Source organism: Lepisma saccharinum, chromosome 21 (assembly GCF_977018435.1).
Source record: "Lepisma saccharinum chromosome 21, izLepSacc3.1, whole genome shotgun sequence".
NCBI lineage: Eukaryota > Metazoa > Arthropoda > Insecta > Zygentoma > Lepismatidae > Lepisma > Lepisma saccharinum.
The window spans coordinates 30,137,331-30,161,234 of NC_139249.1; the positions used below are offsets into that span (position 1 = coordinate 30,137,331).

General features: G+C 36.8%; 1 protein-coding gene across 6 annotated transcripts in view; it reads right to left on the minus strand.

Moving 5' to 3' along the window:
- Positions 1 to 23,904, minus strand: part of LOC146004392 (uncharacterized) — a 118,960-nt gene that overhangs the window by 14,507 nt on the left and 80,549 nt on the right. For 3 of the 6 annotated variants that reach the window (XM_083143206.1, XM_083143203.1, XM_083143200.1), the window contains exons 5-8: positions 21,636 to 21,716; positions 17,627 to 17,734; positions 13,832 to 13,968; positions 12,873 to 12,924 (exon numbers count right to left, since the gene is read on the minus strand). In XM_083143206.1, the coding sequence (XP_082999332.1) occupies positions 12,873 to 12,924; positions 13,832 to 13,968; positions 17,627 to 17,734; positions 21,636 to 21,716 (378 nt within the window). The remainder of the gene's footprint in view (positions 1 to 12,872; positions 12,925 to 13,831; positions 13,969 to 17,626; positions 17,735 to 21,635; positions 21,717 to 23,904) is intronic. The other 3 variants (XM_083143202.1, XM_083143204.1, XM_083143205.1) reach the window with 3 other exon arrangements.

The following is a 23,904-nucleotide window of genomic DNA, read 5'->3' on the forward strand; positions in this document are numbered from 1 at the left end:
CATCTTGCAAAACGAGCACTAACCTGTGTTATAACACGCAAAAGTTCTTCTGTAATTCTTCCAAGTTCCACCCTTATATACACAAATAAATACGCTTTAGAAATCATATTAAGAGTTAATCATAGTTTTGACCAGTAACGTCCTGCTTAAGTTTACATCCTTGAAAGAGTTTTGTGTCGATGGGGATCGTTTGGAGGTTTCGAATGTGCAACACTGTATCAAGATTACGCTGCAGACGAACCGTTAAAAGCTAATGGTGTTCGTGAGCTTCCTTGCAATCCGAAATCTCCTAGCTCAAGTTTTTTGTTCCTTCACGACTACAGAGCTGTGAATATAGTGGCAGGCAGATGTAAATCAAGAGCGTGTTAATTTCGTACTGTGCGTAAGAGTGTTATTCTTGGTTACTTGCCGTTACTTGTTTGTGTTATTGCAGTGTGTATGTGTGTTGTGTCAGTCAGACGATTGGAATGCCAGCCGCAAGGTTCACGTTAGAACAAAGAATTTTTATGTATGACACTTACGTGAAAACAGACTCGTGTCGAGACGTGTGTAGGCAATTTGTACAGAAATTCCCAGGCGTTTCACCTCCACATAGAGATACGGTTAGACGTCTTGTCCTTAAATTACGAGAAACTGGATCGTTAAATTTTAAAACACCTAAGCAAAAACGACGGATTCTAACCGAAGCAAAACTCGATGAAATTGGTGCAGCGTTAGAACGTTCTCCAAACAAACCTCTACGCCGTGTTTCACAGGAGATGGGCATGTCAAAATCATCAGCACATACAGCCACTAAGCTACTAAAATTAAAACCGTACAGAGTTTCTATAGTGCAAGAATTACAGCCCCCTGACAACGTAAGTAGAGTAAATTTCTGTAATTGGGTTTTGCAGAATATTGTAGATGGTATTGTTGATCCACAGTTAATAATTTTTTCGGATGAGGCATGGTTTCACTTGCGTGGTCATGTTTGTTCACAGAACAATAGATACTGGAGCACTGAAAATCCCCGAATAATACACGAAGTTCCGTTACACGATGCAAAAATTGGTGTGTGGTGTGCTGTAAGTGCCAAAAGAATAATAGGGCCTATATTTTTTGAAGACACAATAAATTCAGAGAGGTACCGCACACAAATACTCGCGCCGTTTTTTCAGTTGTTATCAGATAATGAGAGACAATATGGGTATTTTCAACAAGATTCGGCCACAGCCCATACCGCCGCTGATTCTTTGGACGCTATAAGGGAGGTGTTTGATGACAGAATAATTTCAAGAGGTTTATGGCCTTCACGTTCGCCAGATCTTACCGTATGTGACTATTATTTGTGGGGAACCTTGAAAAATAGAGTCTACCGAAATAACCCTCATAGCATCGACGAACTAAAAGTCAATATAAGGGCAGAACTAGGAAGAATTACGGAAGAAGAACTTTTGCGTGTGAATCAAAATTTCATCAAACGATGCCAGGAATGTGTGAATGTAGGTGGACATCACTTTGAACAACTCTTATAACACAGGTTAGTGCTAGTTTTGCAATATTTATATAAATGTCTGCATATGTCCATAAAAATATGCGGGCATTACAGGCCGCAAATGTCGGCACCTCCGTCAGCGCCGCCCGCCACGTTTCTCTCGATCTCTCGGCTGCAGATCGAAATGGACGCACGGTATATATATATATATATTAATTTGTTAAATGAACTTTGAAAGTGATTGAACTTATGTTTTTTCCTAGATTTTTATTAATATTTTGCTGTGTCTAGTGAGTAGTAACTATTTGTTATATTTGCAGCATTACAATGCCAACAAGTATTATGACTAATGTCTTCTCATGCATTAAATGTCAATTGAAAAAATTTAATGCCTAAAATTTTCACCTGTGAGGGGGATGACAATAAGGCTAACATGATCAGGACAACAGGTGTTCCAATTATGTGATACCATGCAGGCATTTACCATGACCTAATCAATCACTTGATCTGCAAAAAATTAAATGTAGGTTGCTGTCATGTAGACTTCTTACACAGCTATACTACAGCATCTTGAATAACGTAGTGTGGAAAACAACACAAGAAACTGGATGAGAACATAGATGGCAGTGCAATCAGTATCGGTGCTAATTTTCTTATGAAAGTAATGCGGCATAGTTAGTTTTTGGAATATATTATGTAGATTTGTTTGTCTTGAAAGGCGGTACGTGCATTGATGGAAACAGTTATATTTGTGGAGTGATTTGCAGTCACAAAATGGCATTAATTTGGAAAGAAAAGTAAAATAAAATTAATAAATAAATAGCATGTGTAACACAAGAAAAACATCGCAATGTGATTCTGGACGTCAGGTGTTGGATTGTGTACTAGAGTTTATTTTTCTATGTTATTAGAATATAAATAGTATCCTGATAGATGTTTCATACCGAGGCGACAAACCACAAGTGTCGCTTGAAAGCGAGGAGTCGGTAATCAATGCAGCCTTTCGAACTGTAGGGACACAAGCTCTGACTGCACCGTTTCCTCAAGGAAATTTTAGACCAAAGCGACATGCGACAAACGATACGAGGATTTCACACCAAAGCAACACAGGTCCTTCGGACCAAGGCAACTTTCATACCAAAGCAAGATACAACACATGTCGCTTGGAAACGAGCCAACAAGAGCAACATTTAACATTGTAAAGGCATGACGGGCAGCACAGGCCAGCGTTCGGTTGGTAAAATCCTCAAGTGATAAGTGTCGCGTGCTGCTTTGGTGCGCAATATCCCTAAAGCAAGACACTCATTGCATCGCGCATGCGCGAACAACAAACCACAGCAACACGTTGCAAGCTATTGAGGAAATGGCCCAGTTTTAGCGACACAAAAGCGACAAAGCGACACGTGTGGCTTATCATGTTGCCTAGATCTGAAGTGCCTCTTGAAGGCTGTCGCATGTCACTTAGTTGGGAACTCTCATTGTAGCACGTTGCTTCGGTCTGAGCACCCTTCCTTTAAGGAGCTTTCCGACCGAAGTAACAAGTAGCATGCAAATACGACATATGAACTTGTCGTTTGCTGTTTCGACCCTCATGCGCAATGAATGCTATTTTACAGACTGGAAGTGTCTGTGTCACTAGTCACATCAGTGTAAACATCACGTGTCGCTTGTCCCATTGGTCTGAAAGTTTCCTTATACTCATGTCGATGGCATTAAGGACGTTTTGTGGGTTTCCCTTATCTTTCATGCAATCATCATTATCATCATTGCTGCGATTAGTTTAAAGCGGAAGAAAAGAGACAGTAAATATAAAAAAATATAAATGCTTCAGTGTGTATATCTTTAAAAGAAATGATGATGATAATGATAATAATTATGAACCTAATTCATACAAAAAAATTTAGTTACAAAGAGCATCCCACACATATTTTTTCTCCCGTATTATTAATGAAAGTATAACGATAACAGGACGTGGTTGACTGTATGGAACTTCATTAATATCTTCGCGACCACTGTATCATATCAATTATTACATTCATAGAAATGCTTCATGTAAAACAATCAGACATTACAGCAAAAACTGCATTTACTTACATTATAAGCAGACAAATACCATGCACCGAGACCAGCACCTCTAGCGGTATCATATTCGAGTGGAACCAGCCACAGATCCCAGAACCGTGCCATTTTCCACACTACGTTATTCAAGGTGCTGTAGCTCTAATGAATGAGTATTAAACTGTATTTTATAATGCTTCTTTGCAACTTGATATTTAATTTGAATTGCTGGACTCTTAAAATGTTGTTGTTATGCTTGATTTAAATTTAAACCCTCACAACATAAGGTTCCAAATTTAGCCTACTGATTTTTACGAACTTAAACTTGGTACTTTGGTTTAGAAAAATTAATTTTTTACAAATTGTGTAACCTTTGGATAAATCTACAATTTACTTTAGAAGAACTGTTTGATGTACAAGCGTGATTGATACATATAACCAATACAGAAGTTCACCGTACCTCTTTGTTTTAGATTCTACTTTTTTCAAGGTCAATCATACTCGATTTTATACTAGGTTCTGAATAATATCCGAAAAGATTCAGTATTAAGTGTTCATTCAAGTTATGCCATAACTTACTCCTACAAATGAGTTGCTAGTTAGATTACCCTCCACTATATTCACGAAAATAAATGTACAGAAAAAATGCTACGGAACCACCACACTAGTAGTACAGTTCAAGAAAGCCAATCATCATCTAAATATAGAATACCATTAGGAAGAGATGCCTATACACTACAGCAATTAAACATATGTATATTCTATGATATTTGTGAATTTGATGGGAAATAATTTTTTTAAGAAATGTATTGAAGTAACTATGTAATGTATAACAATTTTTTCAGACTACTACATGCTATAGAATTAATTATTAATGGACAGGCACAGTACTTTTGCTGATCTCCTTACTGTTATTTCAGTTTTTACTAAAAGTTGTACGACTATAAATAGGTAAGGTAAAGTTCCTTGTGCATACAGCACCGTGCCATGAGGGCACATTTAGGGGATGTGGAGGAAGGGCTCCACACATTCTCGATCTCTGGTGAAGCAATGAGCACCATGCTCCGGCCACCTTTATCACCCAGGGTTGCCCCCAGATACCCAATGATTTGAGGCTGGGTGAGCCCCAGAGCTGCTTTATGCAGAGACAAGGCTGGAAAAATTCCAACCTTAGATCACCCAACTCGGGAATCGAACCTGGGTCTCCCGCATGGCAGTCAGATGCCCTACCGACTAGACCACCGCGGCTCTATGACTATATCTATCTACATATAAATCCAACCATTCTTGCTATTTCTACATTTTTTTAAATATTAGTCTTATAGAATTACTATTACATGATTCGATGGTCTGGCATGCTACAAAGTCTGTAAACATTTTTAGACAAAGATTTTGGTTTGCAAAAGTATTTTAAATTTAGAAGATACTTATTCTCAATTCAACTGATTCACAATTGATATTTTTTATGTTTTTGATCTTGAAATTAATATAGACAACAACCTCTGTTTCATATTTCCACTGACAATAAAAAAAAAAAAAATCACTGTCAAAGTTAAATGGTACCATAATGTCCTGTTCACATATATGCCCAAAAATAGTTCAGTTTTTAAAATCAAACATAGTGTTCCTTGTGAATGAAAAAGTATTGTAAGTACTCAACAATTTCCTATTACTTGGACCTTCATTGTAGCTTAATACAAATCATTATATCCTTAAGATCATGACTGGAAAATTAACGGGATTAAATCACTGCCCCCTCCCTCCCCCCAAAATAATGGAAGAAGTATTCACATGCATTTATTTTTTTCCAACACAATTTACTACTTTCGTAAAACTTTAAATAAGACAGAATAGACCTATTTTAAAGATGTTAGTATTCTAATTTTAAAACATAAAAAAAATGATAGAAAATATACAAAGATAAAACATTGGTATAGAACTCAATTTTATGAACCAGATGTACGATTCATGTTAGGAACAAAAGCAAGCTAGCACTAGTCTTAGAGAAATGGTATAGCGTATATTATAAAGAGAAATCGTTAAAAAGATCAAAGATCAATTACTCGTGTGTGTGAGTATGAAATGTCGATCAAAAGCAACGTTTCAGAGGTCAAGACTGCCTCCTTCTTCAGGTTGAAAAAGAGGAAGCATGGATAAAAAGGGTGGGTATAAAAAATGGATATACAGTACTGGATATGGAAAAGGCGGCCAAGAAAGCTAAGAAAATAATTAGGAGGGAACGCTCCCACAGCATTAAAGAGGAAGAGAAAGACGAAACCGAGGTAGGAAAGGGCGGAAATGAAACTCATTTTGTCAGAATCCCCTATCGAAAAGGTGTCTCCGAAAGAATTGAAAAAATAGTGAGAGGATATGGTGTAAAATGTGGGATGAAAGTGCCTCGGAGCATCGAAAAGCATTTCACAGGGTATAAAAAAGGGGGAGGGGATAGGCAAGATAACCCAGAAGGGCAAAAGAGAGTTTATAAGATTGGATGTGAATGTGGGAAGGAATACGTAAGACAGACGAGGAGACATGCACGTCAGGTGGGGTGAACACGACAAGGATATAAAGGAGGGTATACCCAAAACAGAACTATCAGAGCACATATTAGTTAGTGGACATAAGATCGCAACAAGAGAAGTTTTCAGGAAAGTTAACAACAAATTGGTTAGAAATGTTTATGAAACAGCCTGTATATGCACAGATAATTGGAATAAACTTATCAGAGACAACGGTAATTTGGAAGACAGATCGATTGCATTTTTCAAAAAATGGGATAAAGCCGTAAATAATAACGCCAAGATGGGTTCCCATGGTACATCCGAGGTCAAGAGGGCTGCCGAGGCGGAAACTGAGTTCACCTTGGACTGGGAATGCACCAGTTTCAAGAGGGGAAAACTATGGAGGGGAAGGTAGCTTCCCTCTCCGTGTTTAGCATACGCTGCACCCAAGCACTGGCCAGGTGGCTTCTAACAGCCGCTTAGGACGTTTTTTTAAGTGTTTTTAGATTAGGAAATGCGTGGTTTTATTAGTGTGAAGGTTTTTACAGCTACAAAGCGAGGTCTTTTCCATAAGTGTTTTTTACCATAACCTTTTACCTGTATCCTCAACTAACACTTTCTTAACGTGTCAACATGTCAGGTGTCTAAGTATACACATCAACCTGAAGAAGGAGGCAGTCTTGACATCTGAAACGTTGTTTTGATCGACATTTCATACTCACACACGTAAGTAATTGATCTTTGATCTTTTTAACGATTTCTCTTTATTTAGCAGTGAGTAATATGCACATCACAATATGTATATTATATGTATATATTTAAAATTTCTTATATTAGTTGAGTGATTCAATCCTAGATATGTTCTAGTCAGGACTCATTCCGTATGCTACATAAAACAAATATATGTGAATTTATTTACAAGATGTTAAAATTCATGAGGTTATATGCTCATACAAAATTAATCAAGCTAAGTTAAGAACAAGAAGCAAGCATTATAATGCCTCAAAATTGGAATATCCCATTCAGGTATAAAAATGCTAGGAAGTGTTCAAACTCTCAGAAATCTTAGGAAATGCACAAAACTTATTTTTCAAAAGAGAAGAAATATGAACAAGAAACTTTGAAAAACAGGATTAAGGCAATATGTACATCATTGTGGAATGCAATTTAAAAGCTACAAATGTGCGCCATAACTGGGCAAAACATGTATTTCTTGAGATAAGAAGAGTTTCTGTTGTGTGTTGATTTTATGAAAGTGAAAATATAATTTTATTGTCTGGCCTAACTATGCACATGCAGAATTCTATGGTTTTCTTGCTAGATATTATTCAGGAGAGGACTATTAAAAAAAGCAATAGCACAATGCACAAACACTATAATGAAAATAATCTTTATAATTTAAACGAATTACATTATAAGTCATGTCAACATCTCTTCTAGGAAAATAAGAATGATTTCAGGAAAGAGCTGACAATGTCAAGCCTCCTGTCCATGAATTTCAACAGTAATATTAAGTTATGTGCTAGCTGAATGGAACGTGAGGCTTACAACTTTCTAACTCATCAATAGATTGCAACACTGATGCACAGTAAATATAGTTTTTGAAATGGAAATCTCATGACAATTCCTTAGGACGTTAGTTTAATTTCTTATCACCACAAATCTGCCATTGCTGGTTTGCACTCTTCAACTTTTTTTTGGCCCAATGATGTTACTCACACTTAAATGTGCTTTAAGTGTCTGTGAATCATACCTGGAGTAATGCTTTTAAGAGTGAGACATTACATCACCACAAACTGTTAAAGCTACCCGAAAGAATGGTCTCGTCATGTCTCCATTTCAAGAGTTACCATTACTCACCCTTCACCACACATAAAATGAAGTAAAGATATCAAGGAATAAGCAAGTGCTTGCAGTTCACCGTTGTTGCTATCTATTGATAGGTTATAAAGTTTTAGCATTACTTTTTATTCACCTCTCATACATATTATACACAGGGTTGCCTGGCATTCTGGATTTTAAGGGACAATCCCTTATTAAAAGCTAGGCTGGACTTTTGGCCGCCGAAAGGGCAGATGTTCTTACATTTTCCTCTCCTCTTGAAAAACCACTATCACATTTCAAAATCTGAAAAATTACATCAGCTTAGAATTCCTTCTAGAGCATTGACGTGAATTCTTGTGTGGTTTGCTTTTGCTGTTATCCAGATATTCTAAATACGAAAGGTGTCCCATAAGTAGTGAGCCTAATAGAGTTCCCATAGGTCAATCTGAAAATAATTTGGGGATTTGAAATATCAATTCTTTGTAAGTGTATATGCAATGCGGTGTCCAGCTCTAACCATCCCTTTCTTCTTGGCAGGAGCTAGAAGTGTGCTAAGTGAGTAATGTCAGAAAAATGAAGAGAAAAGAGATACGAGCAGTGATCAAGTTTCTGTTGAAAAAGAGGTTGAGTCCCAAGGAAATCCATGAGGATATGGTGACAACATTAGGAGAGGATGCTCCATCCTCTGCCACATTGAAGAGATGGGTAGCCGAATTTAAGTGGGGGAGAGTGAGTGTGGAAGATAGCCCTCGCCCAGGCAGGCCAGTGGAGATGGTGACACAAAAAAATGTAGATAAAGTGCACAAGATTATTCTTGCAGACAGACGTGTGATTGTGTGATATATTGCAGAGGAACTGAAGATGTCAAAATCAACAGTGGAGCACATTGTGCATGACCAGTTGGGGATGAAAAATGTTTCTGCGAGTTGGGTTCCAAAACTTCTGATCTGCATCAGGACAATGCACATGTTCACACATCCCTTGTTGTGATGGCAACCATCTGTGATTGTGGGTTCGAATTGTTGGAACATCCCCCTTATTCACCCGATCCTACTTGCAGGGAAACTATGTAGAAAAATAGGTTGATATTGTGGTCCCATCCTGTTCCCTTCTAGGTTAGGCTCGCTACTTATGGGACAGCCCTCGTAGTTTAATATACTTAAGTAATCACAAAACTATTGAGAATATCTAGATAACAGTAAAAGAAAACCACACGAACATTCACGTTATTGCTCTAGAAGGAATTCTAAGGTGGTGTAATTTTTCAGGATTTGAAATATCATGGCTGTTTTTGAAGAGAGAGGAAAATTTGAAAACAGCTGCCCTGGCAGCAGCCAAAGGTCCAGCTGAGCCTTAATATGTCTCTTGTCCTGTGACAATCTTTACCAGAACATCAATTGGTCTGTATTTCACAGTTATGCTTTCTTTGACTGTTATGTTTCTGAATGCCCATATCATAGTTTCCTTCATTGATGACAGTGCATTGTGGGACAGATGTTAATTCTAGGTCTGCTTCCCCACCTGTTTGTGACCGCTAGCTCCCTGCACTATTTCTTCTCAGTGAGTGTGGTGTGTGAGCACTGTTGTAAGATCTGTTCAAACTGTTTCAAGGTAAGTGGTAAATATAAAGAACCTTCTGATACAGAGACGAAACATCTGTGTATATTTTGCAAGTCATGGTTACAGGAAGAAGATTTTCACCTGTGGTTGAAGGATAGTGATAATAAATATAATCAGGTTTCAAATACTGCAAGAAAGAATTCTTAATAGCACATGGTGGTCGCAGTGATGTTATGAACATGCTTGAGGAATGGAGCACAAGAACGACAGAACAACTTCATCTACAGCTTTATTAGTAGTTTCTTCATAAGAAAGAACTGTTCTGAAGATGAAAAGGCAAGTGAAAATGTTTATTTAGGCTACATATTCGGAAAACAGGTAAGATGATGTATTCAAAAGTGATTGCAATTCTATTCCTTATTTTCATCAGCTGGCAACCCTGATTATAACACCTTGTTTATGAATTTACTTTGATCCATGATAGCCATGGACTGTCACTTTTCTCTAAATGGGCAGCTGATGTAGACAGTGGAGACATTTCCACACAAACGTAGCTCTTGAACAGTCTTTGTTGTTTTATGCAGTAAAAACAACAGATACATGTCAATATTCCCCCCCCCCCATGATTCAGGACCATTAAATAATGTAAAATACATACTTAGTTTTCCCATACACCATCCATTTTGTATGGAAGTATATTCTATTAATTTTCTATACAATAAGTGACATATATGGCACCGAGATTGAGGAACTCTACGAAGAAACTGGGTATACAGAAAAATAAACACACATTATCATAAAAATGTTGTTACATTGTAAACAGTTAAATATTTATAAACATTTACATGTCATTGAAGTAAACAAGAAGTTTGGGAAATGTCACTTGATAAAAAATATGTGCTGTTAACAGTTCAAGTAAAAAATGTCCTCCTTCGTTCTAGATGTCTCCTTCTTTAAAGTTTTTATTAACTTATCATGTAGTTGACAACAGAACTCACCAAAATTCAGAGAACTCTGAAAATGGATATGAGGGGAAAATAAGTAAGTATTACATGCTTATAAATAATATCAATTTGCCACAAAAATTACTCTACTATTCCATTCATAGCAGCTTACTTTTTGGGACCAGTGCTTGTGAACCTGTTTTGTATTATAATACGTATTTCAAGTTTTTAAAAAAAATATATATAAAAAATATGTTTGCGATTGTGAAAGCAAGCCCAACAGCACACCCTTCCAAGCATGCTTTTCACGTAATGGAAATAACTCAGCCACAGCCATGGAGGTGAAAGCAGTGAGGTAAGCATGAAGATCACATAAAGGACAAAAACATTGTCACACAGGTCATAGAACTAAGGGATATCCACCAAACAAATTTAGTGTGCGCATGAGAGAGAGGAGCAAAATCACAGTTAGTGTGACACTTTTGACATATTCATTATCAGGTCTTGTATATCTATAGTTAGCCATACAATTAGTAATTGTTACTGCTGCATATTGAAGGAACAAATGAAACTTCATGACTCCATTCTAGCCAGTCTCATAAAATTTAACAGCTAGGCTTATGCATCAAACATAGATTGCAAACTCCGTATCTATTTCTTGAGCTAATGAACAAGACAAGCATGATGCAATGTTGCTACGTTTTGGCAAAATCCTACATAAAACAATATGTATATGATGTATGAAGCATTTGGTAGCATAAGATTACTTGATGAGAATAAGGATGTGCCTTGAAAGCAAGAAATCTACAGTCAAAACCATTATGAACTGGTTTCTCTGGATGTGTTCCACAAAGTAAAAATCCGTAGCTTCATTGTTCACTTAAATACGCTCTAGTAACTTCATGAACACTATTATCTTGAAAAATCAAGGGAAATAGAACACTGAAACAAAATATATATTAATACAATACTGAAACAGAGTAGCATTCATCAAAATATTCAAAACAGTGTTTCAATTAGTAAACTCTTAATCATGTGATTAAGTTTACTGCTCCTATTTTTATTTTTATCTATATTAATCATGCTAATAAGAAACGTGTATAACCCTATTTTGTAAAAATTATAGAACACACACCAGTGAGTGTGGAAGTATAAGTTTTTACATGTTTACTAATCTAACATTGTACAACAAAGTCACAAATACTGCTGTACTAATAATGGCTAAAATCATACTCGCACAGTGAAAGCGTCAAATTTGGTTTACCTCTGTACAAAAATGTCAATCTTGTAGTGGGATTTATTACCAAGAATTATTAGGTACAAAAAAGCTTGTTCTAATTTTTAATTTGTGCATGTAAATTACAACATTCAGTTGAATATTTTTTTATTAATGCTGATTTGCAATACCAATGGCAGTCATACGACCATTGTTTCCAAGTGCAATGAAATATATATCTCTAAGTGAGCTTTCAGAATGAAGTGACAGGCAAGAAGGGACTAGCCACAAATGGCACTTGTCACTTGGTAATGAACCTACAGATATAAATGCAATCTTTTGTATCAAATTTACTTGTTTGATTGATATGTTTTATTTTACTTCACTTTTCTGCCACTTTTGGCTAATCGCAAAGATAAGGATGAATGGCAATAAGATGAAATTGATGCAGGGACAATCCTAAACATGAGCCCCGGTCCAGGTGCCAGAGTATCAGTGGTCTGTAATTGCAGTCCAGGGTATGCTATGAGGAAGTGAGGTTGACATTCAAGTTCCTCTGAAAGGGTCACCCCCTGTACCAAAGTGTAAGCTGCACATGCCATTTGTTGCTCGCATATCACTCAGACCGAGCCATTTTCTCAATAGTATGTCAACTTGGTCTGTTGGTTTCATACCTGCAGCAATTGCTTTTTTTAATGACTGGAGAAGCCCATGCCACTTATTGTTCGGTCTGAAAGCTCCCTAACAGTAAAATTACAATGAAAAATCATGACTTTATGCTTTTTCTGCAGTGTGTACTTTTACACATGAGCACAATGATCTCAAGTCGAAGATAAATTCTAGACTGCAAGTGTTGCTAGCAACACAACACAGATTTTATGTCTTGAGAATAAGTGTTTCTAACTGCTCCCCCATATAATTGCATCTACCAAGTGGTGGTATACATGACTCTTACTGGTCACGAAACTTTAAAATATGATCAAGTAATGAATTTTATGTCTGTTATTTTCCCTCTCAATGTGAATGCTGTAGAAAATTATTCATAAGTTTCTAGATGTTCCCATCTGGTGTAGTTCAATGGAGAAAATTATTAAAAAATGTCTCAACAGATGTGGTTTCACAATGCAAAAAAAGCAATGTCAATATCTCACATAATTTTATTCATGTTATTGACAAACTTTCGGTTGTGCAACTTTTGTATCATTTTATAGAATTAATGCTTTTGAAAGTAGCATCCTATTTTTATCGAATACTGGTAGATTAAATAACTATTACATATTAAAAATATTACTTACATGTACTTGATTTTCATATGCATGAACATCAGGCACACTTGGACGTCTGTATCTGAAAATAACAAAGAGACAGAATTTATAATTTTTTATATCTGCATAAAAAAGTGGCATTTTTCACCAACCACATGTTTATGGTCATGCAAAATACATTCAAGGCAAATTCAAGATGATATAACTTAACAAATAATCAAAAATAGAAGAATTAGGGTGTGTGTATAACTTCATACAAGGCTTTCCAACTCTTTTTACACTAATTTAAGAGTAAGGGTTGAAGGGCTCCGAGTTACAACCAAAAACTGTTTTCTAGTCATTCTGGTTCAATATTCTTCAGCCTTACATTCATATCTTAATATAATAAAAAAAATTTAAAACTTGGTAAACAATATTGGCAATATATATTCACATTCCTTGACATTTCCAAGTCAGTTAGCAACCAGAGACGATTAATACAGTTACAGAATAATCAGGAAAAAAATGTTCAGAGAAATGCATGGAGATAAATAAAGTTTTCAATACCATTCTGTGCCTTCATTGATATCCTCCAGCACTGATTTGATAGATATCACACATTCAATTATATTACTCGTGAACTTAGCATGGGGGCTCCAGAATAAAAATATTATCGCTCTTGGCTTTGGTACAAGCTGTCCTGGGTCATATTCCCCAGTGGGAGCCCACAAAATTTCGGCATTGACAAAGCATCATGAGGACAATTGAGGAGCTACTTGAAAAGAAGTAGTAGCTAACTCTAGTTTTGAAAGGTAGAAAGCAGTGGCGATGGGACTCTATGCACTGACCACACATCATCCAATGAAATAGCCACTCTAGCAGGTTCTGGACCTTAGAGTGCTGTTGCACCATTGTCTCTTTAGTTTTAGAACTTAGCATGGAATTAAAACTTATGCTATTGAGATCTTTAAATAACACTGACTTGGGAGTAAATTAGTTTTTATTTTTACCCTGTGTCATGCTCATAGTTGGCATTTCTTCTGTCGGTTTCAAAACATTCAGGTTCGTCATCCTGTATGCTCATCCTTCTCATCTGTTCTGCTTCCTGCAGCCTGTCGGGAACCTGAGGTCGCCTTGCGGGAGGACTCTGCAAGGAGATAAATGAAAAAAAAAAATTCATACCGACACTGTTGTAGTAAGAACCACCAGAAATTAGAACACTGAAATGCTTAATTAAAACTAAAAGCTTATTACAAAATCCGAGATATTTATGTAGCCAAAACATTTACAAAGAATCACTGAAACATGTTTAGAATACTAAAAATATATTAAAACGTGTAACAATATTTTTCAGTCTTTGGTCATTTTCTTCATTTCTGTGCTATTTTTAAGGTCAAGTTGCTATCTTTGAAATCCCATCAGAAACACTACCTACAGTCACTATCCCAGAAACAGCAGGGTTTGTTGTTGTTGTTTTTTTTTTTTTTTTTTTTTTTTTTTGCAAAATATGGAAGTAACAAAGAACAAAGTACACATGGAGCCTTGATTCACTTTATAGAAATTGTAGTTTGATTGATTGATTGATTTAGTTTATTTTACTTCGCGTTTTGTGCCTCTTGGCTAATTTGTGAAGATGGGGATGAGTGATGAAATGATGAAATTGATGAATGGACATTCACAAACAACCAAGCCCGACCGGGATTCGAACCCGGGACCCTTGGCATCGCAGCGCGATGTGCTAACCACTCGGCCACATGGTCGGGCGTAATTGTAGTTTGAATGTTTGTCCCACAAATATATCTGGATTACTTAACGAAAACTAGAACAATAGTGTAAACATGGCATTTTATATAATAGTATGCACTAAAATAAGTAATATATCTCAAAATATGTAAAAATATGAAACATTACATTTATTTATTTAAAACAGTATTTGTGGTGCTGTACACAGAAAGTTTCCAAGTACAGCACTTTTATCCACACACTTAAAATAAAATGTTAAAAAGTAAAAGAAAGTGAACAAATAAAATGAACATAATAATAATAAAATACAAGATGTTTGAAAAGGACAAGAAATATATAAAAATCTGAACAGTAGTATATAATAATCTAACGTTAAAGTCAAATGTTAAGGAACAGAAAATCCAAACAAAATACATATACAATCAGTTATTGTTAATGACATATTTTACTTATTAGTGTGTAAAAATAATTCCTTCACATTACATTTATGTATTACTGATACTGTTCTATAATTTTGAACACCATATACTGGCATTTTTAGTTCCAATTTCATATGAATATTGGGACATGATATTTTGCCAGTATATTGCTCTTTGATCATCATTCTCTACAGTGTTGAGCAGGCATATTTTCAGGCATGCACTTAGAAAGGAGAATATTTTTATGCACATGTTACAAAATTGGCATGCTATACAACATTGGCATGCTAAGTCAAGCACTACATTTATGTACTTTGTAAATTATTAACCGTCACATAGAATATAACTTTTCATAACTACAGAAAATTGAGTGTATTGATATTTGATTGATTGATTTAGTTTAATTTGTTTTGCTTTTTGGCTACTTTTGGAATCATAAAGATGAGAAAGTGATGATATGATGAACTTTTGGAATCGTAAAGATGAGAAAGTGATGATATGATGAAATTGATGAAGGGATACTTACAAAGAACACAAATGCTCAGCCCAGGATTCGAATCCAGGACTCCTGGAGCATACTGTGCTAACCACTCCACAACAGAGGTTGGCAAGTGTATGGGCCTTCCTGAAGGCCATACTGTTAACACTGCTGCCATTGTAATCAAGAGGTCCGAGTTTGATCTACAGTGAAGGTATATGGCACTTTAAACTACCTGTATTAGGTGATTTTCCTCCTTTCAGAAAGCATCAATAGGTGTAGCACGCAGTAGAGAGAATAATACAGGGTCATCGGAAAATAATGACATGATTATAAAACAATATACTACAGTACGTGCAAAAATTAATCCGAACAAGATACACATTTTGCCATTTAATGCAATTGCTGCAATATACATAACTATACATGTATTTAGAAATACCCTTAGTACTTTATGTGACCTCCCTTGTTTGTAATCACATATTTTGCATGTTTAGGCATGGATGACACTTAATTTGCACAAATGTTTTTAATTTCTTCATCATGGTACCACACGTTAACAAGGGCACAAAGCATTTTCTCCTTGGTTGAACAATCCACTTTTGACATCCTTCTTTTGCAGATAGACCATAAATTTTCAATTGGATTTACGTCAGGTGAGTTTTCTGGCCAGGAGAGTACTTGTACATCGTTATTATCAAAGAACTCATTGACTTTTCGAGATGTATGACATTTTGCTAGGCCCTGTTGGAAAACACCATCACCATCAGGAAAAGATTTCTTGAGATGAGATATGACTTTTTGTCGCAGTATGTCAATATATTTATCACTGTTCATTATCCCCTTAACATGAACTATTGGTCCAGGCCCTTCAGATGTGAAACAATCCCAGAACATTATTTTTCTTTGGGGGGGGGGGGGGTGTTTTGGAGTTTGTTGCATGTGTTCTGGTGAAAGTTTTTCACATTTTTCTTTACGAACGAAAGACACCTTGTGACCATGCACTTCAAAATGGCATTCGTCCGAAAGAAGCACTTTCTCCCAGTCACTCACGGTCCAGTCCCGATGACGCTGTGCTCACGTTACATGCTTTTTACACATTTTTTTTGTAAGCAACTGTTTTTTCAATGGCCTACAAGCTTTTCGTCCAGATGCAAGCAGTCTGCGACGCACTGTTGTAACGTGGACGTCCACTCCACTTGACAATAAATCAAGTGTTAAATCAACAGCAGTCAGTCTGGGGTTCTGTTTGCTTTTTCTAATAAGAATTTGGTCATCCTGCAACGAGGTCTTCCGTTTGCGACCACATTTTTCCCTTTCTTTGAGGCTCAATGGATCCAGTCTCTCGGTATTGTTTCAAAATTGAATTAACCGTACCCAATCCGACACCACATTCTGTAGCAATTTGTCTCTGTGTCATTGAAGTATGCTGTGATATCGTAACAATTTTCGACCATTCGCGTGGTGTTGTATCCATTTGGGTAGAAGCCGAAAAAGAACCACTCACACAAAAAAACTTACCTTCCGCTTGGCACATAACTTGCAACACAACTGACTCTTCGTCTGTCGATGATAACAAAATACTTCAACAATAGACTCCACTTCGGGTCTTCAACAATGAACTATTGAGTAAAAATGGATCATTGTTCATAGCACAGGGCATTATCAAGAGAGAATGTGCATTCATTTCTTAAAAAAAGTGAAACTAAAGCTTAAAACTGCAACATATTTTAAGATTATTGTATACCTGAAAAAGTATGCATCTTGTTCAGATTAATTTGCACACTACTGTACTTGTAAACAATTATACATTTTTCCTTGCTCAGTATTCTTGAGGATATTTATTTGAACGTTGCAGCTACTGGATTCATTACACTTCAAAGTAACAATAAGTGCAATTCAATATCAACAATAATTATTAGCAATAAACATTAAAGACAAAGCAAGCACAAAAAAATATTTGTAAGGGATGCGTGCAAAACAGTTAATTTCCATGTTCAATCATCATTATTAGTAATGATTAGCACAATCACTGTGTCATAAATTTCAAGTATGAAATATTTTTCTAATTCGCAGCATGTTAGACACAATAAGTATGATTTTGCAGTCGTCATGCTTTATCTGTTAATTCCTTTGAGGTTAGACTTGAGACATGATCACAATACCTCATAACTTTGATGTGTACACCAACTCCCTTGAGACGGTTGGTAATTATAATCCGTTTGTTGAGCATAGTATCTTTCCTGATAGACTGCTCTACCACATGATGCAACCTAAAATTAATTCAAAGAGTTCATACAAAAGTCTTTCTGGTTGATAAAATGACATATGAACACTGTGTACGTTTCAAACTACCTCCATTACATATCACTCAGTCATTTACATATCTGCATACAGTATTATTCATGAAATTGACTCAGGATACCTTGGGGCAATCCTAGGAGGAAAAGGCAGATGAAGTGTAGTATTCGTGTATAGCCAAGCTCAAGAATGTGTGAAATTGGATCTCCACATCCAAGGCACTTAGCCTTCATGGCACCTTTTTAATTCCTTAAAAATTATTATTAAATGTATGGACGAAAGTTCAATCAACACCAAGGGCCAACACTCAAATTCAATTGTGTGTAAAGATGAGAAAAACCTTACTCAACAGAAGAAGGGCTAGTAATATTTTGAATGGTGTTTAACAACTGCATTGTTGGAATTAACCTAGAGAGGTAGAAAGGATTTGCTAAATAACCAAATGGAACAGTAAAAATGGGAAACTGACCAATTACAATGCTCTACAACATCTGCATATCGCCGGCTCAATGCAGTTTTGTTATATCCCCACTTTTCATCAGAGAGGAGTTGATGGTGTTAATGTGTACCTTACAGGTGTATGTGTTACGTTCAGAAGCGACGTATCTGTCAAGTGTTGTGAATTTTAATAAATGTTTGTGCAAATCTTGTAGTGTATATAAATCCACACACATTAAACTTTAATCACCTATCCTGTAAAGTCAGTGCAGATGGACATATGACAATACAGTATTCAGCCAGCGATATAACTACTGTAGTTAAACTAGTTCTTTTCACTCTTGAAAACATTTCTCATGTAACAAAACTGGATGATAGCTTGGAGAATCACATGAAGATTGTTTTGCACCATGCAATATAATATGTAATAGATAAGGATGCTTAAAAACTAAACATAACAGACATAACTAATGAACACAATTTATTATTTATTGCAATGAGTTTAATCATACAGCACACACACTCTCTCTCTCCCACACATCGTCCCTAGAGATGATCAAATGCAGAATATTCGCCATCTTCCCAAATAAACTTGAATTTACAGTACCACAAACAAAATGATTCAAAAGTTGTATAACTTGACTGTGATTTCCAATTATTTGCAGTCCCATGTCCTAGAGGAATGTTAATTACTGGCACAGATCAGTATGTAATTCTTCTATCATTACCCACTTTCAGTGAATAGGTACACTGGAACCTCCATTTTACATTCCCAGATTTTACATTTTCCTGTATTAACATTCAATCTTTGTGGTCCCAATAGTGCAAAATGTTATAAAATTTTCCTAGTTTTTCACTTTCTGCATTTTAAGTTTTTTCACCTCTGAAAAACTTAAAAATCAATGTTCTACTGAACAGAAAAAGATCACGGCTTAACATGGCTGTGATAGGTGACATATGGTTTGCAACCAAGCTCATGGAAAACACTTGATGGGCATGGGAATAGTAAAAATGCTATTTCAAGGCATTTGATTTAGGTTGAAAACACTGGCAGTACAAGTATGTTTGAATATTCTATTGGGCACAAGCAATGGGCGCAACATCACTCCTGTTTCAAAGCTTTGAATTGTGCTCAAATAATAATAATCCTGCAATCTTTCCTGGAACAATGTTTCCTTCACACACATTTTGACTCCACTGAACATTCATCATCAGGTAAAGGAGAAACAAGGATGCACTAATTTATCTCATGATAACTTGTATTTGACTTTTTCTTATTTTACATTTCTTCTCTGCTGCTTTTATCTAATCACAACAATTAGAATGAATGATGATTATGTCAAATCAACGAGCAGACACCAAACCCACAAGCATAGCTTACAAGATTGCGAGTTATGAAAAACTCATGAGCACACGCCAGAGGTGGATTAACAAGTTTTCCTTGCAGGGAGTGGATGAACTCCCTTTTTGATTGTTGCTCTCTAGGTTAATTGAAGACTTACTGGCAGCTTTAGATGTCACAGGGAATAATTGATTAATTTTGGAATACCAAAAGGAAGGGGTGACGATGATAACTGAAGATTTACTGTTATAATTTTAGAGTATGTGGGGCCAGAGCGTGAAGCGGAAAATGTTAGCTGGAGGGATGTTTGGTCGAGTCTTGGGGTTATATAAAGGGGGAAGGAGGGGTGCTTCCATGGTATAACATAGTGACAATGAGGCAGTCAGAAGGTTGCTTTGCACTTTGAGCACACTCCATGGAATGTGTTAAAAATGTAATACGAGGTGCATCCAGAAAGTAAGTTTCCCTATTTTTTTCCCGTGAAAGTAAACATAATGAGCCGTGTAAATTGCGCATGCGCAGCAGAGCTAAGAGGTATCAATCATATGCCAGGCGGACAGATCCCGCCTGGCACCAGTAGCGACGCAGCAGTGGCCCGAAATGGAAGCTCGTATTCCTTCTCCCGCCGCATGAGAGGTTCGGTCGGTGATAAAGTTCCTGAATGCACAAAGCATTGCGCCAATTGACATTCATCGTCAGCTCTGTGAGGTCTATGGGCCGAACATTATGAGTAAGCAGATGGTGCATCGCTGGTGTCGGCAGTTTTCGGAAGGTCGTCAAAGTGTCCATGATGAAGAGCGCAGTGGGCGTCCGTCCCTCATCACTGATGAGCTGGTTGAGCTGGTGCGGCAGCGCATCGTAGAGAACCGTCGCTTCACGATTACGGAGTTGAGTAGCCTTTTTCCGCAGATATCGCGATCCGTGTTGCATGAGATTGTCACGCAGCGCCTGCTGTTCAAAAACTTGTGTGCCAGGTGGGTGCCGAAAAACCTGACACCCGAAAACAAAATTAAACATTCAGGAGCAGCACTGACATTCCTGCAATGGTACCATGATGACGGCGATGATTTCCTCGACAGGATCGTCACGGGCGATGAGACGTGGATTTTGCACTTCACCCCGGAAAGCAAGCAGCAGTCAATGCATTGGCGGCATAGTGGATCTCCGATCAAGAAGAAATTCAAACAGACGTACATCAGGTGTTTTGACGGAATTTGGCTGGGAGTTGTTTGATCATCCACCTTACAGTCCTAATCTGGCTCCTAGCGATTTTCACGTTTTCTTGCACCTCAAGAAATTCCTGTCCTCCGGTGAGCGTTTTGGCAACGACGAAGAACTGAAGACGTCTGTCACACGCTGGTTACATTCACAGGCGGCAGAGTTCTACGACAGTGGGGTCCAAAAGTTGACCACGATACGACAAGTGTCTCAATTCTGGTGGTTGCTATGTTGAGAAATAGCTGAACCTTTGCTGTACCTGTTGCCAATAAATGGTTTCCTGAAACTGTGTTGTTGTTTTTTAAAAAAATAGGGAAACTTACTTTCTGGATGCACCTCGTATATCCTCTACGTGCCCTATACTTTTATAAAGCTACTTCGACTGAAATTTTATACAATTTTCCTATACTAGGATCTCTGAACTGCACCAAACTTTCCACATGTTCCTGTATGCTTAATACAGAATAATAATTATAATAATTATCTCAGTGGTTTATGTTTTATAATGAAAAAAACCCTCAAGGTTTTAATGCCATTAATAATTAAATTTTGAGTTGCATGACTGTTGAATCATTTTGTACTTCTATAATATTAACATGGAAAATTCAAACATCACTCAAAAACAAATAACTGAAAGTTTCATGTGCAATATATGCCAACAACTGTGCTAGCAAATCATAGACATTTGCATGCTTATTCAAAAGACCAATTGCACAGTTTACACCACAGATGGAGGAAACCTATGTCAGGCCAACAACCAAGGCAAAAGTCATGCTTTTGTAGCAAACGGATGCATAGACCCATGCAAAATTCTGCTAGTGCTTACAGAAACATCTCGCATAGATCTTGAGGGAAGTTTTCAGTTTCAATCTCACCTGATTGCGCTCATGTCTTGACCTTCTCTCTAATTCCTCCATCTCTTCATAATATGCTTGCTCCATTTGTCTAGCATACTCCTGTAATCAATCACACTCTGCACCTTACTCTGCCTGTACCACACATTCATGTGTGCATATGAATCATTCAAGAATTTTACATATTTCTAATGTAATAAAAACACTATCACGTAAACATGATTTTCTCTATTGATCACTACTTTTCATAATGTTATCTGGTGTGAAGAAAACCACACCAATAATGACAATTAAACTAGGCAAGGAAGGTTATGAATATCTTCTACCTGATATCAGAGTTTACCTGTTACACACTATCTAGGTAGTATGGTCAAGCCGATATCACTTTGAACCAATACCAAAACTGATCCCACTGTAACAATTTCTCGTGCAGATGGATCAATATGAAATTTTGGCTGAAACGAATCAAGTTCCGATATAAAATTTACCGATAACTGATATTCTACCGATCCCATATAGAATTCCAAAATGGCTCTTGAAGAACCTGAATGGATCACTGACCTCCTTAATAATTGTGTGTTTCGAGGTGACTGCAGTGCAAAAGAAGTTGCATATTTAGACACTTACTTTTTTTAAAAAAAAGGACAGCATGGAGATTATCCATAAAAATTATAACAAATGGCAGAATTTGGCACTAAATTAAAATATATTTATAAATATATCGGATCGGTAAAATAATCGGTAATTTAAGCAATAAACCGACATGCCTGTATCAGCCGAAACCGATAGATTACCGACTAATTTGTGCCATCTCTAATTTTTAGTACTCCAGAATATTTATACATGCTATCATACGATAAGTATGAGTATTCTAAGTAGTCTACTGAAATTGTACCATACCAATCTACCACAGTTCTAGTTGAAATATTTTCAAGTTCACGTGTAAGATGAATAGAATATGAAATGCATGTTACTTAATCATGCAATCAATTTTTCAACAAGAAAATATGGCAGACTGATATAGTGTGGTTACAATTTAGAGCTTACATTCTAAGCCAGCTTTCAGGCTGAAGTGACAAGCAACAGGTGACATGTGTCACTTGGAAACAAACCTTCAGAAATGAATGAATGAATCAACCTTTCGTAGCAAACTGACATGATAAGCCGGGCGTGATGCTTATGTCACTCGGACTGCGCAATTTTCTCAATAGGATTCATCATATTGCCTAGGTCTGTTGCGAAGTGAATTTTCTTTTTTCTTTTCATAATGGATGGGGTCTGCCTTGCTTGTCTCTTTGGTGTGACCTCGCCTGTCCCCTTAATTTTATGTGTGACTTGTTGCTTGTGGCCTGCTGCATGTTGCTCTTCACTTTGGTCTGAAAACTACAACAACTTAATTTTCTTGGTCACCAAGATAGTTGCCATTAACGTAATGGATGATGCAACTGTGGCTATTGTGAATTTGACAGTATGAACCCATATCTAGATTGCTATGAAGAAATACTTTACAATATTTTTAATATTTATTATAGTTGGCCACAGCTGAGTAATTTCTAATAACCTTAATGCAAGAAGTTAATAAGATTGCAAATGCACACCATCACAAGGTTTCCTCATCCATCATTCTCACATCAAATCCTGTTCAGATAAGGTGGCACACACATCAACTGTTCAACCCTATAAAGTGTGCCAGTTATGTAAGCAGGAGTGTACGAGAAGACCAAGCTGATGAATTGTTTATGAAAATTGACACACAGATTTCAGAAATGTATCTTCTAAACATTGCTTCTACAAAAATTCAAGTTTCCGCAGAATAAGATAATGGCAAATACAGTTTGTCTGAGGAAGGGGTGATGAATTCAGAGATTTCTTCTGATAACTTGGTTTGTGAATGGAAACTTGGTTTGTGAATGGAAACTTGGTTTGTGAATGGAAACTTGGTTTGTGAATGGAAACAATGCAATGTTCTGAAGCAGAAGACACCTGACCATTTCTTTTAAAGTGCAAGTTCAATATTGTTTAACATTTTTCCTATCATCATTTGGAAGCTGCGGTGGCCTAGTTGGTAGGGTATCTGACTCAAGACCCGTGTTCATTTCCGGCGTGGGTGATCTAAGGTCGGAATTATTCCACCCTTGTCCCTGCATAAAGTGGCTCTGGGGCTCAAACAGCCTCAAATCAATGGGTACCTGGGGGCAACCCTGTGGGGTAAAGGCTGCTGGGTGTGATGCTGATCACATCATCCCAACTATGGGCCCATATGCCTTCATGGCATGTGTACACATGCACA